At 40.4% G+C, this 16163-nt stretch overlaps 1 protein-coding gene across 6 annotated transcripts in view; it reads right to left on the bottom strand.

Moving 5' to 3' along the window:
• The window catches only part of EBF1 (EBF transcription factor 1), a 387643-nt gene that overhangs the window by 84319 nt on the left and 287161 nt on the right, over positions 1–16163 (bottom strand). For 4 of the 6 annotated variants that reach the window (XM_046001039.1, XM_046001042.1, XM_046001043.1 and 1 more), the window contains exon 9: positions 14764–14897. In XM_046001039.1, the coding sequence (XP_045856995.1) occupies positions 14764–14897 (134 nt within the window). The remainder of the gene's footprint in view (positions 1–14763; positions 14898–16163) is intronic. The other 2 variants (XM_046001040.1, XM_046001044.1) reach the window with 1 other exon arrangement.

The raw sequence follows: 16163 nt of genomic DNA, 5'->3' as shown, positions 1-16163 counted from the left end.
ATTAGCAACAGAGTAACAGAATCTCCCTGAACACATCTAATTGCCACCTCGATCCCAACATAACCCAGGCTAAATTTATCATCTTACTACTTATAAATGTATTTTTTGTTCCCATGTTTCCATTCTTGGTTAAGGGAATGCTATCCTTTGAATCACCCAAAGTAAGATCATCTTTATTTTTTCTCCCTTTTTTTTTTTTTTTTTTTTAGTCATTCTGATTTTTCCTCCATTGGCCTCCACTGACTCTTTGCTTTACCACTTTCTTCTGTTCAAGTTCTTACCATTCCCTACTCTGAGAATTACAATAATGGTCTCTCTCTACTTCTCCTTTTTCTATCAGAATTATCTTCTTCAAATACAACTTCATCATGTCGTTGCCTTACTCAACAAATGCCCCTTTTACATATGGTATATGATCCAAACTCCTTGGCACAATATTCAGGGTGCCCCAAGGACTGACAGCTAATTTCCCTTTCTAGTCTTACTTTCCACTTTCCCCATTCTGGAGAGTAGGGCATGAGGATACATGAAAACACCAGAGCTGTGCCCAACATCTTTGCTTTGTTCGTGTCATTCCTTGCCTACACAATCCCCTACTGATATTCTACTTATTCTTTGAGACCATGTACCCTCTCTCTTCCAATAAGTCTTACCTGATCTTAAAAGTCAGAGTTACCTGCACCTTTGTAAGAATTTATGTAGTTATGACATTTATTCTATAACACTTAATATCCTATTTTGTTCTGTGCCATAAAGATTTTCCTACACATTTTTCTCTCATTAGCTAGTTCCTGAGATCAGTGACAGGGTCTAATTCATATTTATACCCTCTGAAGTATTTAACTTAATGCTCTACATACAGGATATTTCCAAAATATTTCTGGAGTAAATACTTACATAAATTAGGCCATAATTCTACAAGAGATTCAATTCCATTAGACCTAGTAATACCTACCCATAAGAGTTCACTGTTCCTAACCTGATAATATTTAACTCTCATTCCCTAACTAAATTGCTCTTAAAATGGATTATCCAACTGGCTCAGCACAAGGGTTCCTGCTTGAGACCACTGCTCAGATTTCATCTAAGTGGTAAAAGAGAAGAGGATTTCTAAAGGTCTCTGACTCCCATGACAAGGAATAAAGGGAAATAAAGGAAAGAACAAAACGTTAAGAAAGTAATACCAAGAAAATAGCCTACACAAAAACAATGTCAAACGTTAACTGTTTATTCCTGGACAGACGACATGATATGTGATTCATCTCCTCTCTCCCTCTCTCTTTCTCCGTGTGTGTGTGTATGTGTGTACACATGTGCACACGCACTTGCACAGGAAATAAACAAATAATTCTGGAATAGATAAATTCCTACATTCACAGGTATTACTTTAATTATGAGAAAAATTTTACTAAAGATCAAATGTAGAATAGCATCAGTTTTATGCGATATGTACTGCATTTAATTATGTAAGAATGAAATATGTATCTGCATGGAAAAAAGACTAAAAGGAAAATTATCAAAGTGTCAAGGACAGTTTATGAAACTATAGGTAATCTTATTTTCCTCTGCGTACCTCTTTGAATTCTCCAACTTCTCAACAATAAGAATGTGTTAATATTATAATGGGAAGAAACCATTTTTAGGAGTGGCATTCTGATGGAAAGATACCCATGCTCTCTGCAAGAGAAGCTGCCAGCACACCCAGGACATGCGGCAGCAGGGATCACACTCCCTCCAAGCTGCTGGTGTGAGCACTCCCTCCTCTCCAGACTCCGAACACAAGGTCAGAAGAGCCCTATGCTGGCCGGCAAGGTGAGGCATGCTCCTGCTGAGAGATGGAGCGCAAACATGGGGGAGGTGGGTGGGCCTCTTTTCCACAGAAGTACGAGAAACAAGAAAGAGGAGTTCCTTTGTGGCTAGACCAGAAGGGAAGGATGGTGGCGGGGGCATGGAGGTGGAGGTAAACCTCCAAATAGGCAGTCTGTCTGCAAATTCTGGAAGTCTGGAAGAAGGGCCTGGGAGAGGAGAATTCTCTAAATAGTTTTTATAAAATTCTTTCACAGGCTCAAAAGCATGACCCATATGGGACATGAAGGAGAGTATCTAGTATTTAAAAATGTTAATGGAGGGGCACCTGGGTGGCTCAGTGGGTTAAGCCTCTGCCTTCGGCTCAGGTCATGATCCCAGGGTCCTGGGATTGAGCCCTGCATCGGGCTCGCTGTTCAGTGGGGAGCCTGCTTCTCCCTCTCTCTCTGCCTGCCTCTCTGCCTGCTTGTGATCTCTGTCTGTCAAATAAATAAATAAAAATCTTTAAAAAAAGTTAATGGAAACATGTTGCAGAATCGCAGGTAAGAAGAGCAAGTCTTCAGAATAACTTTCTTCTCTGAGAGCCAGTAGCACTCTAGCTCACGCTAAACAGAAGACGGTGGGGACCTCCATGGTGGCTTCTGCAACAGTGGCCTTTTGTCATCATCTGACTGTGTGCCAAGCACTGTGCAAGACTCCGTCAGTGACTTCTGTCCTGCAGCACTAGGAGCAGGGATGGGCATTAGCTGGCTCACAGATGCAGAAGACGAGTTGCAGGTGAGTGAAGTAACATGACCAAGAAGTGACCATCTGCCCAACTACAGCCACCACTGCACAACGCTAGCTGTCCCTCCTGACTGCTGTTCATGGTTTCTCCCTACTTGCTGTTACATGTACTTTCTACTGTGTCTCCACTATTGACAGGATAGAACGTGTCCCAACTTCTACATCCTCAAAGGTTCTGGGAGCACAGTAGGTACTCCAAATAGCCTTTTTCACTGTCGAGAAGCTAGCTGAGAATTGGTTCTTGGCAAAACAAAAAAGCAACTCCAAGATAAGCTTTTATGTGCGTTTTCTAACCAATGGGACTATATGAAATAAATGCAACTTGAAGTTCCAAGCCACAAAGCCAAAAAAATAAGTGGGATTACTAGAAAGTACACTAGTGAGTTCTCCTTACCAGCCTTAGGATTTAATATTTTAGCCTTAATCACTTTCAACACAGACACAGTCCAAACAAGCAAAGACTTAAAGAGAAGGGGTGAAAAGGAAGGGAGTTTCTTTTCGGGAGAAATACTTAACTGTCAAGACCAGAAGAGGCCTCACGTGGGCTCTGCTGCAGCGGTCTTCAGCTGTCACCCATCCCAGGGTCTGGGTTCTAACATGCACTGGCCCAACCACCCGTTGCCACTCTCTGTGCCTCAGTTTACTCATCTCACACTGCACTGGTCTATCTGCTCTGTGGGAGTGCTTATAATAATGTTAAATATGCTTTGTGTTTGGGTAGAGCTTCTCTAGGGGCCCTAAAGCACTTTCCAGATTAATTTTTTAATTTATGTATTCATAATTCTCACAGCATTCTCCCTCCTCCTCAATTAGTTTAATAACATCCACCTCTTTTGAGATAGGCAGGGGGTGCTGAGTGATGGACACAAAGCAGACATTTAAATAAGAAAACTGTAACATAAAAACATAATTAAAGCTTCAAAACCAAATTGACTAGGGATTTTTTTTTTTTTTTTTTAAGATTTTATTTATTTACCTGACAGAGAGAGATCACAAGCAGACAGAGAGGCAGGCAGAGAGAGAGAGAGGGAAGCAGGCTCGCCGCTGAGCAGAGAGCCCGACGCGGGACTCGATCCCAGGACCCCGAGATCATGACCCGAGCCGAAGGCAGCGGCCCAACCCACTGAGCCACCCAGGCGCCCCTGACTAGGGATTTTTAAAGAGACATCACAGTAGTAGTGACCAAACAAGTCAGCTTATTTTTCCTTCACTCTGGAACATTCGTCTTTCTCTAGTTAAACATGGTGTTTAAAAAATATTTTCAGGAGCTCCTAAAGGAAGTTGAAACACAAAAAAGGTATATTCGTGGCAACCGTACTGGTTAAGCCTCCATATTATGTCTCTGTTTCCCTGAAGCGGATACAACATAAATCAACGGATGCCATCTCTCCTCCCGAGTCCCTCAGTGAATTCTGGTTGTTCCCTAATCAGAGTTCTCCGGGTTTCGTAACACAGACTTTTTCATTCCCAAGAATTGCCTGTCTCAAAGGCAGTATATGATTTCTGAGAGAACGTGAGAGAAAGCCAATGGAGGCATTTACTATTTCACAAACATTCTGGTTTCCTTTTGTCCTTTCAAGAAAATAACTTTAAACCAGTGTTTAACAAAATATGTTGGGTCACATGAATTCGCAAAGATCAACTTTATGTATGAAGGTCAGAAGAGACTTAAAACTAAAATCTCGGGAATTGAGCTAAATAAGAGACTTACAACGTAAGTTTTTGAATGGTCAGCAGTATTCCTTTGCACTGCCTGAAATTTCTCTCATATATAGAAATAGACACAGACACATAGTAGAGAGATGTAGATATATTTTCCTATTTATTATCTGCAACCCCAACTAGAATATAAGCCTTGTGAGGATATGAGTTTTGTCTTTCTTGTTTTCACTTCTAACGGTCCCTGGGAAGCAGCAGGCACTCAATAAATATTGAGTGAATAAATACCATAATGCTATGAACCACAACTAATAATTTTGGATAAAGAGTCAACAAAGTCACGTGCGAACCTACAAAAAAAGAAATAATCAATACCACTTCACTCAAAAAAACTTTCTCCCCCCCCAAAAAAAAAGTCTGTTTACTTTTACTCCTCCCAGAGAAAACCCTCAAGCTTCCTGGTATCCTAATTAAACATTCACAAAAATATACTACCCAATTCTTCTGACCAAGAAACTAACCAGGTCCCTAAATCAATGCAGTTAATTGTACAAAACAAAACAGCAACAAGATCATATTTCAAAATAGCAGATTTGGGAGAAAAAAGTCTAAAATAAATACATTATACTTCAACTACCTTTGGTTTTGTGGGTTGATTTATTTATTTATTTTTCAGTAATTTATTTTTTAAATAAACTTTCTCTAGCTCTTTCCCAGGATGTAAATCTTGTGCCAACCAGGCCCCATTAAAGACTGGATCCCATCCTGACCATCTGGGAGCTGGAAAAGCATTGGTGAGTTCCTGAGGTCCAGAGTAGTCCAGAAGGAGAGGACTGGACACCAGTAACGCCAGCCCCTGTGGTTTGAAACTGCACAATGAGCTCTTTCTCAAGGTTTGTTTTTCTAAATTCAGTTAAGAAGGAACATCATTCCCTGCTCGGATCTGGCATAGGGTCCTGGGTTGCTGCGTGTTTGTCTGAAAATTAAAATATAAAAGAAAAGGCAAAGCCAGACACATTTATGGAAGAGACTAAATGTTTGTTACCAAAGCTGGCAGTTTGTAAGGCAGAATCTTTGCCTATATGGAATTAGGAAGGAAAAACATAAAAGCCAAAAGATTGCTAGATGGGGTAACAGGGAATGAACTCACCTTTCAACAAAATACTTCTAAGGTCTTTCCAAGTTCCAAGAAAGGGGTATCAAAGCTATAAGGTACGAAACAGAGTTGACTTTGAACAGTTTTTGTGCGTGTGGCATAGTTCACATTTGCATACTGCATACGCTGATACTTGCACATATATTCGGTAATTCCTCATTTAACATGTCCCTTCAGGAAGTGAGCTGCACGGAAAACCAGAGCCAAACCCCTTTTAATACCATGCCACGACAGCTGCTTTCACTGGGAGTCTTTTGAGGATGCATTACACACATCTTGCTGTTTTAGAGAGAATATATTGAATATAATTGCCATCTCTGTCTTGATGACTCAGGGCCACTGTCATTATGAACAGTCATTAATGTGCCACACAGTAATATAGTTCTGCGTCTGCTTTTTAGGTTTTCCATTTCTGCCCTTGACATTAAGCTGTCATTTCTGCTGTCACTGAGCCTGCTTCTAACAACCTGCCTCTAGCTTGCTCCTTCTGATTTGCTATGACCTGGGAAAACAGATAAGATAATTTGTTAAAAATTGTTGTTCTGGTTACCCAAAGTCTGTTATTTTCTATATTTACTTTTTTTTTTTTTTTGAGTTGAGGTTTTTTAACAGTTTCTCTGGGTAAGTGTAGTTTTACTCCATTCTTATTAGACAGCTCAAAGATGGCTCTGGAGTCACAGAGATTTTGGTTCAAGCCCAGGATTTGCAAATTACTAGCTGTGGAACCTTTGGAAAGTCACTCAACATCTCTGGCATTCAGTTTTATTACCTGAGAAGAAGGTGGGACAGGGGAGGAGGCTAGCTATCTGATGAGTCTGAGGGTTAATTGACATAAAGCCTATAATGAGTTTAGGAGAGGGTCTCACTGGTTTCAATCACCTAGAAAGTACTAGTTTTATTATTACTTAATGTTCACCATAACCAACAGATTCACCCTAAGGTAATTGTGTGCACTCTTGTGGCACAATAAATTAATCTAAATATAAACTACCTGATCACACATGCATTAACAAAAACTAAACTGTAATCTATCTGGTACTGACAAGTTGAAGCATTCTGGAAAACAATAGTTGTTAATAAGGAACATTTGTTGGAAGGAGGGAAGGAAGGGTGTCATTCAACATTATTCTGTGTAAGTGTGTATAAATTAATGCTTCTGATATGTGAGGATCTGGGCTAAACACTGGGAGACTAAGGTGAATTTAGCATGGGTCCTGCCTTATGAGAGAGAACATCCTTTAAATCACAATAATTAAAGATAGAAAGTTATAAGGAACATAATATAATACAGAGAAGACCGTGTAGGAATTTAGGATGAAAGGAAATATTCAATATCTACATTGTAAGGGAAGATTTCCCAGACAAAAGTGGCAGTTTACTGGATCTTAAAGGGCAGAAGAATTTGCGCACAGAGAGGAGGGAAAACATTGTGGAAGAAGGAATGGTATAAGAAAGGCCAGAGTACAGAGGCAAAAATCACTCCGGGTATAAGGGGCCACTAACCACTCAGTGTGATGAAAGCCAAAGTTAAGATGAATGGTGGGCAAGAATGTTAAAAAGAAAGGTCAGAGCCTTCATAGGGCATGCTTGAATCCCAAACTAGGGAGTTGTGGTTTTAGGAAGGAGGAAGCCAGTAAGGTTGTGTAAGGAGGAAGGCTTTAGTTCAGACCATTAGGGAGCCATTCCAGTGATCTGACTCGAGCGCACATATAAAATGAACACAACACTATATAGTTATCCATCTTCTTCATAAAAGTCACGAGACTGCAGCCAGGTGTGAATTTTGTCTTTGATTTATGTTAAAGTTAGAAATGCATCATACTTGCCTGGTTTCCATTTTCAAGTGATGGGCACATACGCGTGTCTCCTGAAAGCACCATGAACAACTCATGGAGAATGTCATCTTAAAGTCGTTCCTAACCATCCCATAATTATCAACGTTGAGGATAGATTTCAAGTGCCTTAGTCATTAAAAATAAAAATATAGACTAAAGCCTTTTTAGGAATAAGGTGGGCATGGTTGTAACTATGTAACTACATTAAAGAGGCCATTAGAGTATTTTTAATCTGTTTTTTAAATATGCTGGCTCATTTAAAAATGATTCCCCATAAAATAACTTGGGCTTGAAAGGTGTTCTTCAAAGTCACACTCAAAGTTTAATGCAACCAGCTCAGACTGCCTCTTTTATTTCTCACAAATAAAGTTTATGATTTTGCATTAAGCATCTTCCACTTGACAGGTGATCAATAAGTAGAGGTTGCATACAGACTTGGCAGCTTAGATATTTAGGACAAGTAGGAAACCTTGAATTAAACTTATACACATAAGCCTCGATATATGTAAAATAAATGATACAACCATTTGTATACCATATTGCCATCATGAAATTTTAAAAGATATCTGTGATAATGTCTTTCTCTGCCTTTCTTAATTTTATGTTTGATTTGAATGGAACTGTATTGCATACAAATGTGATGTAAATATGAGTCATTAGAATGCCAGGGCCATCATGTATAAAATTTGGGAGGGTTCCGCAAATATAAGGTAATTTATTAAAAGACTAAAGAAATACCATGAGAAAACTGGAGCAAGAGAGAGTTGAATGGGGGGTGAAGCTGGTGTCTGGAGAACTGGGCTGTGACCCCGGCACTAAGAAGCAGCTAATGCATTCCCAGGACAAATCACTATATGACTCTAGAGCCTCTTTTTCTTCATTTCCAAAAAACAGCTGCACTTGATGACTGGAAGGGTTCCTCAAAGCCCTCAAAATTTTGTGATTCTACATGTGGTTCTGTAAAAATCAAGGCCAAAGAAAAAAGCCTGGGAAACTTCCAGTGGGAACATGTATGAGTTGTAGCCATTCATTTTTTAATGTCACAGAGGAGCAAATGCTATTTTTTATTTACAATCCTTCCTCTGAACTATGTGTATAGATGAGAATGGAAAGTAGAGATAGGAAAGAAGAAAGAAGTCAGGAACTGCATTTAAAACTGTGTTTTCCAGCTTTTGGATTAAAGCAGGAAATCATTTCTCAGCCCCCAAACTGCCATTTATTCACCCAACTGTATTCACCCGCATGTTTCCCTCCCCTCACCCCCCAACAGAAGTTTCTTTGGACCTCTCCTTATCTCTGGGAATTCAGTTGAAGAAAACGTCTGGATGCAAAAGACAACACGTAGCTCGTGTGTGAGGCTCACTGGTTCCTACAGTGATGAAATGGCCTTCTCCATTGGAGCTAAGTGGTTCCGGCCATCTTTAAATGTAACTGTCCTGTAAAATCACGTGGCATCTAGTGCCAAGTGTGCAGTGACTAGAACCAGATGCAAAATATAAGAGAAATTCTGTTCAAAGCCTGCAGCATTAAAGAATAATGGCTCTACACATTCCTGATCTTATCTGAATAACACTCTGCAAATACTTCAGATGATTTTCTCACATCTACTCCAGACCAATCGCTTCATGACTAGATTTCATGGCTTTGCTTCGTTAACATGAAATCCAGGCATCACCAGTATATCAGGTTCTGTGGTCACAAAAGTTTGGGACGTGTCGTACACTTTGTCTCAGGTATTCACAGTACATGTTAGTATCTCAAAAGCTTTGCAAAGCCCTAGAACGAGGACCAGTTGAATTTATTTAACTCAACATTTCCCAGACTTACCAGGAAAAACATCCCTCCATCATCTCCCATGGGATACCTATTGATATCCCCCAAAATTGGTATATTCCACAGAACTATCTGGAAAATGAATTAGACCAACATTGTGGTCTAGGTCTCAGGTTTATATCAGATACCAGGACCTGAAGTGTAGAACATAGAAATACAGACTAATGATATATCTATAGGGAGATCCAATTTTGTAGCTAATTACATGGTTTTGATGAATCCTTTTACAAATAAACACAATATTGGTATCTTGCAAGTGTGTTGTAAAAGTAAAGAATAATAGTGGAACAAAAGAAGCTACTTGCTACCCATCATCACTTCATGCTTCTTACTTTGAAGGGACTCTCAAGGGAATAAACTCTAGATAAAAGGCATTATAAAACTGTAGCTGATTTCAAGGAGGATTTAGTCTAAGTCCCTCATTTTCAGATGGGGAAACTGAGGCCTGATGGCCAACACTAACTAAAATCTAGATCCTCTGACTGAGCAATCTATTGCTCAGTTATTGCTGAATCTATTGCTGCAGTTAACTGCAGTTAACACCCACGTCTCCCGACTGGCTCCTTGCCCACCACCAACCCTTGCCATCTAAACCCTTGTTTGGATGATCATCTGCCTGAAGTCCCCTTCATCTCTGCTCCTCACCATTGTGCTTTCCTTACAGGCATCTTAAATACCTTAAGCTGTATAAATTCTCCCAGAGACTGCTGTGATTAAATCAAAGGATGGTCAGAGCCTAAAATGCCTAGCAGAGAGAGCCATCCGTACATCACAGGAGCTGGACTGGTTATTGGAACAGTCTACTCCTGCCTGTACCGTTCTCTGTGCCTTTGAGGACCTTGCTTTGAATTTTAAGCTAGTCATTTAACACTGGATTATAAAAATATATTATGTAACTTCCTAATTTGTTTCATGGGAGCAAGTTGCTGTTCCAAATAAAACACCAGAGTCCATAAAGCCTAATCGTGATCATCCGTAGTACCTATCCCAGTGCTAGACACCAAGAGGCAAGCCAAGCAGTACTCATTGCTTAGCAATTAGAGAGGTTCAAGGAGATATTAAAGGAAGTATTAGCTCTACAGACCAGTAGCAGCAGTCCCTCCACCCTCCAAATCACATGTTGATGGAAAAGCAAAAACAACCAAGAATATCTTTTATCGAGGAAAAAACTCAACCCACATTAATCATGAGCACACATTAATCCCGTTGATTTTCCTGGGTTTATATATAAAACAGTATATATATATATATATATATATATATATATATATATATATATATATGTTAAGTCTTTTGGGGAAAGGCAGGCTAAGAAGCCCAAGGGTATCAGTATAATAATTTGCTTTCTAGAAAGACAGAGAGGAGAAAAGGCAAGAAATGCTAAGGAAGAAGAACAAAGATGGCAAACCAAATTCACAGGAAAGCAAGGCAGTTCCCCCCCAAACTTGGGAGCTCACAGAAGGCAGCCCTGAGTGAGGAGCTATGGAGTGCCACCTTTCTTTTTCCAACCCTCAGGGGGCAATCAGGGAGCTAAGCTGAACTACTCATTTGCAAAAGATTGGGTTGGTAGGGAAAGAGCACAGATGAGGGTAAATTAAGCCAGCCCTATTTTCTCTCACTCTTTTTAAAATTCTTGAGCTAAAAAAAGACTCCAAATAATAGCATCAGCTGCTAATCTAAAATGTTATCTGCTTGTCCTGGCCCACCAGCCTGCTTCCTGAGTGCTTTGGGCTATAGAGTGAGGAAATGGAGAAGAGATAAAAGTCTACTTAAAATTAGAAGTACCAGATCCTAGAGGTGGCACAGATCATGTGGCCAGGGGACAAAGAGTCAGATAGATAGGGGTCCTATGTAGAGATGAGGCCCAAACAGGTTGACTGTCCTACCTAAGTTCTCTATGTTGGCAAGGAAGAGGTTGTCTTCTGCCCCTAACACAAGGCAAGAATCCATATAGATAAATTCTTCCTAGAAGCCAATGGCGCCATCCACAAGCATATACAACCAGAAAATGAAGGGATCCCTCCTACTCCTGCATCTCAAGTCCACCTCAGCCTGGAAGGTGATAGTAATTGTTAAGATACCTGTCCCCACCTCACCACAGCACGAGACAACAATGGCAATGGTGAGCATCACACCCTAGTCTGATGTGATAAAACACTAGGGTAAAAATTGGGGCATAGGCTCAATCATAGAACGTTCATAAGGTGAGGCCCTGGAGTCAGGCTATCTGGGTTCAAATCCCATGTCCCCCCTTTGATCACTGAAGGGCTTATTTAACTTCCTTAAGCCTCAATTTCCTCATCAGTAAAACAAGAACAACATGGTAGACAGATGTTGTAATGCTCACAGGAGAGCCATACCAAATACTCAGCATGGTACATGACAGGAACGAAGTGCTCAGGGAATGTTAGCTGGTATTAGTCATACTATACATTTTTTCCACAGATCTTTCACAGATATCCTTTCTTAAATACTCACAGTATTGAGTTCTGATTCTAGCCAATGGAAGCCTACAGAAATGGCCCAGAACTGGTGGATGATTTTTGCCTCTACCAAATGAAAGGCATTTATGTAATTTTATGTGATTAAAACACCACCATGATCACTACTACTGTTACTATTACTACTAGCTCTCTTCCTCTATATCCTGGATTTCCAAGCATGTTTTTTTTCTTTCTCCTATTTCTGTCCTGCTTCCCTCTCTTATGTATCCGTTTGCCCTCTCAGTAACTTGGGCTTTTATTTCCTTCGTTAAAAGAGCCACTGTAGTATAAAATGCCATCTCTAGCACTATCTGTGTGACAATGGGTAAGTTTCTTAACCTCTCTGATGCCTGGTTTTCTCATATGGATCTAATACAGGTATCAAATAAAGTGATACCCGTTAAGTGCCCATGCATGATAAACCCTTCATAAACATGAGTTATTTCTTAATTTCTCAGTATTACACAACGGGTTTTTGGAATTGAAGCAGTACCAAATTCTCTCCCTTCACTAAAAGGGAGAGAAAATCGTGTCTGTATGAAATCTAAATATATAAATAGTTTAGAATATTTATAAAAGTTCACCTCTGCAAGGCTCATGTTTCTGAAATGTCAAGAAAAATAACAACCAGTATCAAAATCTTCCATTCAGACTCCCCACCTCTATTGCGGCAGAGGATTTACTTATTTTAAAATAATATCTAATTTTGGAAACTGCCTGGTAGGTTTCCACCGGAAAGGGTCAGAGTTGATTTATGACATAATCACACATGAGAGCAGCTGGGCAGGAGGTGGTGGACCAAGAAGGAGCATGAACCCCCCACCCTCACCTCCTCGCTGGACCCAGGGCAGTGGAAGGCCTGAGGAAAAGGGGAGGACAAAAGTATAGCCTTACTGGGTTATTTTTTTCATGACTTGCATTGGTTTTGTTATGTGGAAACAGATCCTTTGAAGTAATTCGGATAAGTCTAAATTAGAATTTAATCTTCCTTACCTTTCCCAAAAGAGGGCAAGAATGTGGGGGAACCAAGAGGAAACACAAGGACCTTGACTAGGAACCGGATGGGGGTACAAATGAACGATTTCCTGATTTATCAAAGTCCTTGTTCCATAACCAATATAGTGTTGGGCAAAGACTGGATACAATGCTTTAAAGGAAGTTTCAGACTAACTCACCTTATTCTCAGAGGTTTAGTAAGACTTCCCGCCAAATCTGAGTCCCACTTCTCAGGCCTCACTTCCATTACAGTAATATGGAGCAAGAAGTGCATGTTATATTTATTCTTCCCTCTTCCAACTTCCATGATAAGCAACAGAATGAGAGATAGAAAGGGATGAATATATAGCCCACATGATCTGGGAGAAGCTGTGAGGACTGCTGTCCCCAGCTGGGATAAAGACACCAGACTGACATGTATGTGATGCTTCTAATTTTACAACCCAACAGTCCCAACAAAGAATGGGTACAGTCGGCAGCGGGAGCTCAGTCCACCTTTCATCGGGGATGGCCCATCCACCTCGGACAGCAATCAGTTCGGTGCACTGAGAAGCCCATCTCTGATTCAGTTCTACGACAGCTTTGATTTTCTGGTCACGCACATGCCACTAGTTAGGAGCATTAGAAACACAAAACCAAAGGCAGCACAGGCTGGCAAGGGGCTGGCCAGAGTGGGTTCCTGGCAGTAAGACGTGCACATAGAAAACTTAAAAAGAAAGACAGGCTCTGCTTTGGGAAGATAAACATACTCAATGATTAGCCTTACCCAGGGACACACCTAGAGAGAAGACACAAAATATCTGCGTGTTCTGAACAGTGGTGTTATGGGAGAACAGATAGATACTGAAATAAAAATCTGAGTTCTAGCTTCAGTTCTGCTATTGACTTCTCTGTGTGGCTGCATACATACAATCCACACTCCATGGGCTCCAGGAAGCTGCTTTGGGGTTTTGTAACTATTTATCTCTAAACCTTAGTGTCTTCATCAAGAACAGATATGTGCTGGGTGCCTGGGTGGCTCAGTGGGGGGTTAAGCCTCTGCCTTTAGTTCAGGTCATGATCTCAGGGTCCTGGGATCGAGGCCCGCATCCGGCTCTCTGCTCGGTAGGGCGCCTGCTTCCCCCTCTCTCTCTGCCGGCCTCTCTGCCTACTTGTGATCTCTCTCTGTCTGTCAAATAAACAAATAAAATCCTAAAAAAAAAAAAAAAAAAGATATGTGCTAAGGGTATTTACCCAACTGTAGAGAGGGAAGGATTGAGATGATCTGTGTCAAAGGCTGAGCACAGTGCCTACTGTACAGTAAGTTCCAATAAAGTTTAGAGATTCACACAAATGTTTATAAAACAAACAGGATGAATGAGCTCAGTGGTACCTTAGAACCCTAACATGGGTTTTATTCTGAACTTCAGGGAAGTGAAAGAGAAGGGGTTCTGGGCATGCTGGAGAAGAAGTCTAGGCTCAGAATACAGAAAGAAAACAAAGGCAAGTTTTCCACGACGTCTATATAATAATGATGCTTATGTTTTATAATCTCAAGCTAACGTTGATTATTGCCAGGCAAGTCAACTGACAGGTCAAAATAATGATCACAGTGCTTAGAAAGTGCTACACACAAAGAACAGTCATTTTCACGTGGTTAGGGTCTCATACTAAGCAGCCTGTGAGCTGTAAATTCTTAGGGCTGGAAGAAGCCTTTGGTTCTTCGAGGTTGCCCTGGTAAATCACTCACTCTTGGATGAAGAAGCCCCGAATACGTCAAGAACCACCTACAGCTGCATTATTACCATCATGTGAATGGTGCTCCTTGAGGAAGGGTCTCCAGTAGACCCCATCTACAACTATTCACGGATTACTACCTTGTTGAAGTCTGAACAGGGCTTTTCCTATATATTTTGTGACTCTGCATCTCCTTTCCAATTCCCAGTATACAATAGGACCTCCACACCAGGGCTAGCATAAGAGGACAAATGACAAAACAAAAGCTCGTCTGGTGCTTACAGGCCAGAGGATGGAAATCATTCCAGTAGAAAGTAGTGCCTCCAGGTACACCCAACTCATGTCTCCTGGTTCCTCAGAGTTCTGCAGACTAGAGCTGGCCCACCCAGGGTGGCACCACGAAATTCTACACACACTCTATTAGAAATTCAAGTGTAGACAGTATCCTCAACTAGACCAACCTATTAGATATTAATGTTCAGACAACACCTACCTCACTCCAGACCAGCATGGTACCGAATATGACCTGTAACCCATCAAAGAAATTGTCCCCTATGATGATCACAGTCGCGCCTCCCGTCGTCCATCCTTCACTCGGGCTGATGGCTTTGATACAGGGAGTAGCTGCTTTTCAACACACATGAAAAAGAGAAGGAGTCTGCTGTTAGAACCAAACTTTAATGATGGAGACTTGAGAAAAAGAAAGAAAAAAATATCTTTTATCTTTTCACTAACAGAAAGTCCCCCAAGATCTCAGCATTTCGTAGCTGCTTTAGGATCTGAAACCTAAGGGTGCAATTTCAGTTTTTAAAAGCATCTGTTTCATTGTTTCTATTGACATACATATATTTTACCCAATCATTTTCAAATCTGAAAGCTTATGAAATAAAACACAGAAGCAAAATTTAATTTATGAGATGCAAAAGATAAAAAAAAAATGGGTGGCTTTTTGGAACACACTGGAAAGCTTATCGAATTGCTTCATAATTAAACATACTTCCCGAAAAGAAAATCGATAGATTTTTAGATAAGCATTTCTGTCTAAAGGAAAGTGAGAAAGAAAGGAGGCCAGAGCAAGAAAATATTCTTGCTCCATGCCTTCTATCTGTAACACTAACACAGCCACATTCCTCATTAGAAATCATTAGGATTTTTCAACAAATGTCATGGAACCCATTGTATAGATGTAAAGTTTGCAGGTCACTCAGGGTGAATTATGTAACCAAATAGCTGAGTCAGGGCTGAACCACAGAAAGTCCCATGACCTTTGCTTTGTTGCCATTCCCAGGCATAAAACTCTAGAATGGACTTTTAAAAAAATTTCATATCTCTTTTCTTTCCATTACAAATGGCCCTTGGAGATGGGAAATAATTTGCAAATACCATGATTCCAAACAGACTGGAGGTGGCTTGCCTGGTGAGGATGGCATAATTTCAACAGAATTGCTAGGCATAAACATAATTGTAGGATTATGTTTTTGAAATGGCTCAGAGGACACCAAGGATTTTTAACTCCACAATGCCGTGTTGTTATTCTCATTATTACTTTTATGAACAAGAACAAAGCAAAATTCTAAACCAAGGGAGATATTGCGCAAGGAAAGGAAATGAGACCCTTCTCTTTAATAAAAAGTTTATTAAGTATCCAAGACCGACTTTCCAAATATTGAAGCCAATGAGAGCACCAGTTAATTTTAACGGGGAAAAAGCTGGAAAAAAAACTATTGGACTTTGTCAAATTTGGCAACATGTCATGCTTTAACTTTTGCAAGAAGAAAAGAAAATATTAAGCCCAGCCCAGTGGGACCATTGTTCACGTGCCACCACACAAACAAGTAGAATGGGTTTGATTTTGATTCAAATTCATCTTATAAAATAGCACAGAGAAATTAG

This window comes from Meles meles, chromosome 3, assembly GCF_922984935.1.
Source record: "Meles meles chromosome 3, mMelMel3.1 paternal haplotype, whole genome shotgun sequence".
In the NCBI taxonomy this organism is placed as follows: Eukaryota; Metazoa; Chordata; class Mammalia; order Carnivora; family Mustelidae; genus Meles; species Meles meles.
This window is presented reverse-complemented; position numbering and strand designations above follow the sequence as displayed.